This window comes from Centruroides sculpturatus, unplaced genomic scaffold (genome assembly GCF_000671375.1).
Source record: "Centruroides sculpturatus isolate CEXI.00-Female unplaced genomic scaffold, Cexi_2.0 scaffold1056, whole genome shotgun sequence".
Lineage (NCBI taxonomy): Eukaryota > Metazoa > Arthropoda > Arachnida > Scorpiones > Buthidae > Centruroides > Centruroides sculpturatus.
Window position 1 is genome coordinate 287,780 of NW_019385297.1, and position 10,176 is coordinate 297,955.

Consider the following 10,176-nt stretch of genomic DNA (forward strand, 5'->3'; position numbering starts at 1 on the left):
CTTTCCTATTTGTTTTTGGCTACATTAAAGCATTTTTTTGAAAATATACAGTAAGGTTCCATATTACCACCCGATTTTCTCTAAGCCTACTTTCGGACTTTTTGTACAAAAGCCTTCAAAAACCATACTTATAATTACACTAGCGAAAGATCCAATTAGGAACATTTAGATTACTAGTTACCAGTACATTTCGCACAAAAAACTGTGAATGTAGTTATGATACCTTGTTTACAATTCACTAAAATGTATTGGGGTTCCATAATACCACCTTCTCCTCTACATTTTAAAAAATTTCCGGGACAAATTTACTTTATATTTTTTTCTTTGTAAAAGTAAATTCGTCCCGGCAATTTTTTAAAATAAATTTTTCTATGCACTCCACGGGTGGTAGTAGCTTAATAGACATATATTAATATTAAAAAGAAAGGTATTTTAGGATTGGAATTTTCAGCATATGTAGATGTCAATAATAATTGTCAATGAAATAATAAAAGAGTTAATGCTGACTCCAAATTGATAGAAAGCGTTAATACAACTCTCTCAAATGTACTGTAAATCTGAAGAGTTTCGAGTAGGTCACGAATATACAGCTAATTTTCGAAGAACGAATGCTTTAGTTTCAACGTTTCCTTTCTCGTGGAGTCCTTTATTATGACAGGTTTTATCAAAAGTTAAAAATATTCCAACATTTTTTATTCAAAATTTCTACATTAAAATATAGAAAACGTCTGAAATACACAAAGATAGCGTATATGCAAATTGAATACAGAATAGAGACATGAAGATTGTGCTCTCTATTTTCTTTATGTTCAGTATTCATAAATGGACGAATGGAATCAAGAAAATACTAGGAGCAGACTGAAGATACTTTACTTCTAAATGTACAAAAATTAGCAGGCAGAAATTTTTATTTTAACTGACAGCATGATCATTCGATATCAACTATTCTAATGATTAATTCAATTTTTTGACAAACATATGACTTAATATTAGAAATATTTTTATTCTTTCGAAGACTATCGACGTTTTTATGATTATGCTATCTAAACACAATAGACTCTATTCACATAATGCCATTTATTTAATATTTTTATAAAGAAATTTTGAATATCACGCATTTAAGGAAACTTACTGAGAACTGTTAAATTAACATAGTAATAAGAATTCGGATTGGATTTTACTATGCATTTATAATTTCCGGAATCGTCTTGTTTGGCATTGTTTATTTTCAAAATCCAGTCATTTGTATGATTTTCATACTCGGCACGAAATCTTGAATCATTTGTGTAAGTATCAAAATTTATTGTTAATAGCTTTGAATAATTCTTCATCCACATCACCTGTTAAAGTTTTCAATATATTAGTAAATTAATTATTATTTTATACTTAAATTTATATGAATTGAATACTAAAATTCATAAATAAAACTTAAAAATGCAAGAAATTTACTTCATAATTTCTGTAATTTTTTATCCTGCAGTGTAATGAAACTGATGAACTGACTTCTGCTGTAACGTTTTCTTGTGGATCAGTTCCATCTAAAAATAATTAAAAGTTTCGTTAAATTATCATGTTAAATATTTCTAATCTTCATTATATTTGAATCAGTATGCTTAATTTAATATATCACGGTAAATGCAATTAAATTGTAGAATATTTAAATAAAATCATTTGTAATGCCGTTCGATTCTTTTGTAGAGATAGAAAAAGTGTTACTGTTTTAATTATTAATAACAACTTAATATTTTAACGGTTCTGCTTATTATCTGAAGATGATGGGCTTGGCTGAACCCATCATGAACATGACAAAATGTCATGTTCGTGCTCTCAGGGTTGAAAGAGTCAGGAAAAAAGTTACAATGATTAACACTATGATAACCCAACTAATAACGGGTTATCATAGCTAAATGGACAAAATATAAAGATTTAGTTAATTTTGAAAGTGTTAAACGTTTCTAATCGTCGTTATATATTTTCTTTCAAAGACAGAAGAAACCACACAACAGTTGTTTTGCCGAAATATTTTATTTTTCTTTGATAGCATCCTTTTATGGCTCGAAATAAACATTTGTAAAAGGTGGCAGCGTCGAAAAATAAAATATTTCGGCAAAACAATCGTTATGTGGTTCCTGTTTTTTTGGAAGAAAATTCGCCTTAGTACAAAATGATTTACCAGCATGATTCAAGAAAAAGTTCTGGAAGCTGTGAGTGTGAAAATAAAGTTTATTTAAAAAAAACTGACAGAACTGGTATTTTTTTTTATCATACCAAAAAACAACAACGAGCAAAATAATAATGTTTTTCGAAAACAAATTCAAAAATACAAAGTACCTTTTACTTTGTATTTTGTACAAAGTAAATGGGTACTTTGTACAAAATACAAAGTACCCTTTTAGCATCAACACAGGTTTGGATCCTTCTTTTGTTTCTAAACACCGCTATCAGTTGCTCGCATGAAATAGACTGAATGAATATTGCTGTTATCATTATCTGAAGTAGCGATAACAGCATGCGCGGACGATCTCGACACAGATGCTCTTCATAGATAAAAGACTCGTGGATATATATCTGATGAGTGTGGGGATCACACGTCTTTCGAAATAATGCGAAAATGTGATTAGAAAAGTGAATAGTGACTTTCCGAACATCCTGTATAATTTTCTGCTAAATCGCCATCTGATCCTTAGAAGTTAATGAACAGTATATGGATAAGCCCTCTGCAAAAACCAGCTCTGTTGATTTTGATCGAGTACAGATTACACTCATTATTAAAGACTCTATTAAAGACAAGAAACAAAAGTCGTCTGATAATCTAAACTTAAGATTTTCGAGGCTACAGTAAACATAAACACGTGTAAAAATTATGCAAGTCAGAAACAGAAACATTCGATTTATTCATTTATTTTTTATAGCAATTGCGCGTAAACGGTAAAGACAGCAAGCATGACTTTCATCTAGCACAATATGCAACGATAACTTTCAGTTTATACAGTAATTACATGGTTTAACCATGTAATCCGGTTCAACATCTAACCCTGATTTATCCTATAGATTATTTTAAGCTAAAAGTTACAAAATATGAAAATTATTACTACACAAAATAATACGCACGTAAATAAAACTTAATATATAGACTTGTAGAATATAAAATAATTTACATTTTTTAATTTTCGATTCATTCCGCCCTGTAAGCATCACAGAGCATTTATTCCGATTATGGATTTGGCCCATCCTAAAATGAAATGTACGGGTAGTGAGGGATGCGAACATATTCAGAACGTACTGTACAGCAGGACAGCCCGTAAAGAATAAAACAGCAACGAGATGCTAAACTTTCCCAACAGATTAAACTTTTAGTTACGCCGTTATCATATTTTATTTAAAAAATTTTTAAATACTTTTAACAATTATAAAATGGCAGAAAGATTAATTTTGAAGGTTGGGATGAGTTTTATAAAAATTTGTAAATGCTAATAACGAGTAAAATCGTCATTAAGTCCCACCCTACTGGAGATACACACGAACCCCATTATTTCCCACCCTTTCGACCATTAAACATCAAAATTTAATAGCATCAACCCTTAATAAACAATTCATCCCCTGCAAAATTTCAGAAAATTTCGACAAAAACCACAGGAGTTGTTAATAAATATCATAAAAACATTTCAATTATAATCGAAAACACGGTTAAGTACTGTACTTCATCATCTTATTTGCTTTTATTTCTATTGTGTAAGTATTACTTTTTTAAAGGTGCTTGAAAAAATAAATGCCTTAATTATTTTGGAATGTTTAAGACATGTTAAAACATTCTCAATTTAGTAATAATCTATATTTTCTATTTACATTTATCTAATAATTGTTACACGAAACTATTAGACAGCTATTGAGCAATATTAGGAATTTAATCGACAAAAAACAAACTGTTTTTAAGATGTGCTAAAACAACAAAGTTTAAAATAAATCAAATAAAGACTAATTAACACGCATAAAAATATCATTGTAAACTGCTTATATAAAGATAACTGAAATTTAAATTAATGAGATTAAATATCTATACTTTAATATTAATTTATATTTATGAGAAAAGATTATTTGAAATAAAAAAATACTAAGTATCATCATTATCTTTACCTCTTTTTTTGGCAGTAGCAGATAGGAAAAAACATACAAGTATGTAAAATTTCATTATTTTCAGTCGAGACCATGAAATATTTAAGATAATCGCAAATAACTGACAGTATCTTGTAAGTATTCTGAAATATAATTGTCGGAAGCAATCTGAAACTAGTACGAGACAATTGTATTGTCGAACACGTATGCGAAGTAGTAAAAAAAATATAGATTTTGCGCATTTGTTCGTTTACAACAGTGTTACAAAAATAACGATTGCCACTCATAAAAATTACTGTATATATTGTATTTGTTATAAAAAAAAACTAAGATTAAAATGTTAATAAAGTATATCGAATAATTCTTGATTTTTGATATATTTATTTTTTTCTAAGTAGTAAATTTTCGTATATTTATATATGTATATGTTTTAGTGTACTGTAATGCCAAAACCTGCTTGTTACTTGTTTGTTAATAAAACATTAAAACAGTGATTTGTTGCCTCGGCAACAAATAACTGTTTTAATGTCAGTTGTTGCTGAGGAATTTTAACAAAATTTAAGATTAAACTGTTTTATATTTATTTAATATAAAAAAAATATTTTTTATTGTTTTATAATTTTTATGTTGTTATTCATTTGCATACGAAATTAGTCAATATAATATAAGAAGTAGATTTTATAGTAAGAAGCAATAAAATTTATTAAAATATTTTTGCAAATAAGATGTTTATATTTCATGTAAAGTAAGTCAAATATAAATTATATTAAATTACATTAAATTAAAATTTAAAAACATTACTATCTTTTATTAAATAAGGAATTTTATCCTGTATGGTTGGCATTTTAAATACAAAGTAATGTTTAATCAGTTGTGAAAATATTTGAGAAAGGAGGAACTAGGAGAAGAAAGATTCAATGTTTAATTATGCTTTTTTCTGTTGAATATTTAGAATAATTAGATATATCATTTAAGCATTTAAGTATTCTGCAATAGACGAAAGAATGGCACTGAAATATTATCATCTCTCTTAAGTTTCGTTTTAGTTTATTTAAGCAAGTAAAATGAATTTGTCCGAAATAAATATTATTTTAATATTTAAAATCAAATATAAATAATTAATTTAAACATAATTAAGTAATTTTAATTTAATTTAATTGATTTAAATAATTTAATCAACTTATTTAATTTAATTCTTAATTTTATATAAAGTATTAATAACTCACTTTATATAAAAATTATAAATTAATATAATTATTGAATAAAAATTATTTATAATCAATTAATAAATATTCATTTTGTAAAGATAGATAAAAAGATTTCTCATGCTCGCATACTATGATGCAATAACATTTAGAATATTGTTAATAAAATAAAATGATTACGCTCATAGAAATAAAATCTATATAAAAAATTATGAATTTTCTGAAACAATTTATTGTCAACAATTAAAAGTAAAATACTGTATAGACAAAAAAAATTATAATATTAAATTATGCTTCGTGCTTACAACATTAATTTAGATTGAATTAGTTAGCCTAATAAATATTCTATAGTCTATTTATTCCAGTCAGCCCCTGATGTGATAAACCTTCCAATTTATTACAACCCTATTTATTAGGCTAACTAATTCAATGTAAAAACAATTATAAATTAATTGTGTTTGAGTTCTAAATGCATATACAATTTAATATAATATTTAATATTTATCCAGAAATTTCTTTCGGATTTTAGTTATTAAATTTCACAGATAAACTAATTTGAAAGTGTAAATCGAAAAAAGATACGTAAACACAATAAAATTAATAGAAATTAATGTATTACTAGTGAATAATGAGATTGCATATGACAAATAATTGTATTGAATTGAAAAAGCTGAGACAAGTTATTTAGTTTTATTATTTCTGTTTATATTATTTAATTGAGGTATAACTTTGCTAGAGAAGTCCGTCGATATAATAATAAACGTGATGTTTTATTTATATAAATGCAGTTACCAAGCACGAATAGGCTGTAATTCTTCTTTTATTTATTTTTTTTCAGTTATACTCCACATTACTTCTATTTTATTTTTTGAAATAATAAAATCATTTTCTTATAAAGTTTGATATTAAATCTTATACACACGTTGAAAATATGTTTGCTATTTCATAATAATGATTATTATTATTATGCTATATTTTATTTATATTTTTTAAAAATAAATAAATACAGTATTTCAAATAATCCCAAAATTCATTAAGATTTGTATTTAAAACATTTTAATAGAGCTAAATATAATTTAATCTAAATATATAACTGTAAAATTTGAATAATAGTAAATATAATTTTAAAAATTATACTTATTTTTAATTTTATTATTCTTAACTTTATTTTAGTCTGAGTTTTCTTTTTCTATTTATTTATCGGATTTTTTACAAACGGTTCCAAACGAATGAAATTAAAAAAAACAAAACTCTCTAATGCCTTAAATTCGCCGCTAAATATACCAATTTTCTAGAAATTTTAAATAATATTTTCAAATAATTTTTGTGATTGCTTGCATAAGCCTTGTTGAAAGGAATAAATAAACAAAATAGCGTAACAAAATAAAATGGGTTCGTATTATAGCGTTATAATAAATTCATGTTCAAAATCAAGATCTAGTGACATTTTGTATATGCTTATTATATTTATAAAAATTCTGCTGGTAACATTAAATACGTTTGTGACAGTCAAGTAAAAATATACGATGAAACTTTCATCTTTTTATGTTTTCACATATTTTAGGTTAGCAAAAGTCAAAAGGAGAAATTAGTTCTTCTTCCCTTAAAATTAGTTTTCTTCAAAGTTAATCTCATAAAGTTTCATAAAGATCTTTAAAATACAAATTATATTAATTGAAAAATATAAAAGATACGTTATTAAGCTGAAATGAGATATAGAAAAGAACGGAAATTCTACTCGCATAAATTTTATTACAGTATAAATGAAATAGAACTATTCTGCAATACATTTCGGCAAAAGATGTTTGGTCTCCTAGAAAAAGAAAAAGAGAAAAAAAATTTAAATAATGGAACTAAATTCGAATAAAATAAACAACGTTTATGTAAATAAATGTAACTTACGCCATCCATATTAACAGTTTTTTCTGGTACGCACTTCAGTCCTTCAGCACAAGGACATGCAAGTAAGTAAACGTCATCTTTTTTATGCACTAGAGGTGTTTCTTCATGACAATGTTCATCTAGAAAATGAAAAGAAATATATTTTTTCTACCTATTTTCAATTAATTAATTAATTATTATATATATATATATATTATAAAATAAAATAATAATCATAATTAAGTTGAATTAAATCTAAAATATTTCAAGTGAATGGTCATACACACTTTCTTTTTTATAACTTCTGCAGTAATTAACCCATATGTTTCGCACACAGCATTCGTGAGGTTCACAATCATCATTTCCATTGCACAAGGTTGCATCCTGTAAAATTAGTAGTATTAAAATTTTAAGCATAAGAATTTAGAAATTCTGGAGGAACAAAAATTAAGCTCACAAACGATGGAAACAAAAGCAGTGATGCTAAAAACACGTAGAGAAATGTTATATTCATGATGAATTCGTTAAATTTTACAACTGATCTAATTAAGCCGACTAACGTTTTTATATTATATATATTATATAAAATAACCGGATTTTTAACAGCTGTTTATCCTATTGATATCTTCGAGATACAATTATAATTGATAATAATTCAATTAATAATATTTTAAGAATTAAATAAAATATTAATTATTTTAAATTTACAAATAAATTACATTGTGTAACATAATTACTTTTCTTAAATGTTTTTATTTATTACGTATATTTTTTCAATATGTTTTTAAAACTTTCATATATAAATTTATATACTGTAAATCGAAGCTACTTTGTGACACTTTTCACATGTATTTTTTAATGTTAATTACTAGATTATTGGATCTAACATGTCATTTTAGAAAGATTTAACACCCACTTTCTTTACATAGAGTTCTTAATTGTTAATTTATAGTTTTAAACAATATTGTAAAAATTATCTGTAATAATTTTTAACTTATTTTTGGGGTAACTTTATGACAGTTTGCTTGCTGTATAAAGCCATACTGAACTTTATGTCGCAATGTCAACCCGCGGCGATTGTTTGCAGGAAAGGAAAAGAGGAGAAACAAAAATTATTTATTAGAAATACTACCTTTTATTAATTATCACAAAACAAACAATTTTAATCCTTCAATAAACACTAAATTTTACTTTTTATTGCGTGGTATTACTAGAGAAATAAAATTAAAACTTTTTGACAACGTTATATTAAATTGCTGATGGGTATTATATATCTATACTGATAATAATTTGAAAACAATGTTGTATTAAACAATGTNATTGCACTAATCATGTTTCATCATATTATAAAGATGATAATTATCTTATGTAAATATATATTTAAAAACACACACACACACATACATATATATATATATATTATAAAATAAAATAATAATCATAATTAAGTTGAATTAAATCTAAAATATTTCAAGTGAATGGTCATACACACTTTCTTTTTTATAACTTCTGCAGTAATTAACCCATATGTTTCGCACACAGCATTCGTGAGGTTCACAATCATCATTTCCATTGCACAAGGTTGCATCCTGTAAAATTAGTAGTATTAAAATTTTAAGCATAAGAATTTAGAAATTCTGGAGGAACAAAAATTAAGCTCACAAACGATGGAAGCAAAAGCAGTGATGCTAAAAACACGTAGAGAAATGTTATATTCATGATGAATTCGTTAAATTTTACAACTGATCTAATTAAGCCGATTAACGTTTTTATATTATATATATTATATAAAATAACCGGATTTTTAACAGCTGTTTATCCTATTGATATCTTCGAGATACAATTATAATTGATAATAATTCAATTAATAATATTTTAAGAATTAAATAAAATATTAATTATTTTAAATTTACAAATAAATTACATTGTGTAACATAATTACTTTTCTTAAATGTTTTTATTTATTACGTATATTTTTTCAATATGTTTTTAAAACTTTCATATATAAATTTATATACTGTAAATCGAAGCTACTTTGTGACACTTTTCACATGTATTTTTTAATGTTAATTACTAGATTATTGGATCTAACATGTCATTTTAGAAAGATTTAACACCCACTTTCTTTACATAGAGTTCTTAATTGTTAATTTATAGTTTTAAACAATATTGTAAAAATTATCTGTAATAATTTTTAACTTATTTTTGGGGTAACTTTATGACAGTTTGCTTGCTGTATAAAGCCATACTGAACTTTATGTCGCAATGTCAACCCGCGGCGATTGTTTGCAGGAAAGGAAAAGAGGAGAAACAAAAATTATTTATTAGAAATACTACCTTTTATTAATTATCACAAAACAAACAATTTTAATCCTTCAATAAACACTAAATTTTACTTTTTATTGCGTGGTATTACTAGAGAAATAAAATTAAAACTTTTTGACAACGTTATATTAAATTACTGATGGGTATTATATATCTATACTGATAATAATTTGAAAACAATGTTGTATTAAACAATGTAAAAGTTCAAATTCAAGATATTTAAAATCGAAAGAATCTAGAAGACATTTGTCTGAGTTTAATGCAAAATATTGAAATATTTGGCATTTTTATTTATCTCATTAATGAAATATGCAAATAAAAAATATAGGGGAGACCGGGGCAACTTCGGCATACGGGGCAAGTTTGTCAAGCGTTTTTTTTAAAAACAAATTAAAAGGAGACTTTGGTTATAGGTTAGGCAGTTGAGTTTTATTGGTGGCTTGTTGAGTGTAGTGTTTTTATTGTTCTCCAACAAGCGTAGTTGAATTATCAAGCAAATTTTCATTTTCGTTCAATTCCATATAATATTTTTTTTCCATTTATATTGAATTGGCAGGTTTTGTTATAATTCCATGATAACGAAAGTTACTTTTCCTGTTAGAAGGATGTAACTTCAACTTATTCACGTGGCCAGATCGTGGCTTGGCATTCT

The 10,176-nt window shown here is 25.4% G+C and overlaps 2 protein-coding genes across 3 annotated transcripts in view; both read right to left on the minus strand.

Moving 5' to 3' along the window:
* The window catches only part of LOC111637311 (zwei Ig domain protein zig-8-like), a 15,347-nt gene extending 11,108 nt beyond the window's left edge, over window positions 1-4,239 (minus strand). The window contains exons 1-3 of the mRNA XM_023382784.1: window positions 4,135-4,239; window positions 1,450-1,538; window positions 1,133-1,340 (exon numbers count right to left, since the gene is read on the minus strand). Of these exons, the coding sequence (XP_023238552.1) occupies window positions 1,133-1,340; window positions 1,450-1,538; window positions 4,135-4,189 (352 nt within the window). The 5' untranslated portion in view covers window positions 4,190-4,239. The remainder of the gene's footprint in view (window positions 1-1,132; window positions 1,341-1,449; window positions 1,539-4,134) is intronic.
* A 2,811-nt stretch (window positions 4,240-7,050) lies between these two features.
* On the minus strand, window positions 7,051-8,951 carry LOC111637327 (toxin CSTX-20-like). Of its 2 annotated transcripts, none has more exons than XM_023382804.1 (4): window positions 8,862-8,951; window positions 8,692-8,788; window positions 7,221-7,339; window positions 7,051-7,131 (listed from the first exon to the last, which is right to left on the minus strand). In XM_023382804.1, the coding sequence occupies exons 1-4, from the start codon at window positions 8,916-8,918 to the stop codon at window positions 7,093-7,095; spliced, it is 312 nt and encodes a 103-aa protein (XP_023238572.1). In that variant the 5' UTR covers window positions 8,919-8,951; the 3' UTR covers window positions 7,051-7,092. The 2 variants fall into 2 exon arrangements, with proteins under 2 accessions (XP_023238572.1, XP_023238573.1); XM_023382805.1 differs by lacking the exons at window positions 8,692-8,788; window positions 8,862-8,951 and adding exons at window positions 7,487-7,583; window positions 7,657-7,740.
* Between the last annotated feature and the right edge of the window lie 1,225 nt (window positions 8,952-10,176).

Excerpts from the sequence above, each read along its gene's own strand:
- LOC111637327 (XM_023382804.1), bottom strand. The coding sequence starts at position 8,918 with ATGAATATAACATTTCTCTACGTGTTTTTAGCATCACTGCTTTTGCTT. Across the intron at positions 8,789-8,861 it reads TGCTTTTGCTTCCATCGTTT|GATGCAACCTTGTGCAATGG; the intron begins GTGAGCTTAATT and ends CTAATTTTACAG. Across the intron at positions 7,132-7,220 it reads AAACTGTTAATATGGATGGC|GAGACCAAACATCTTTTGCC; the intron begins GTAAGTTACATT and ends TTCTTTTTCTAG.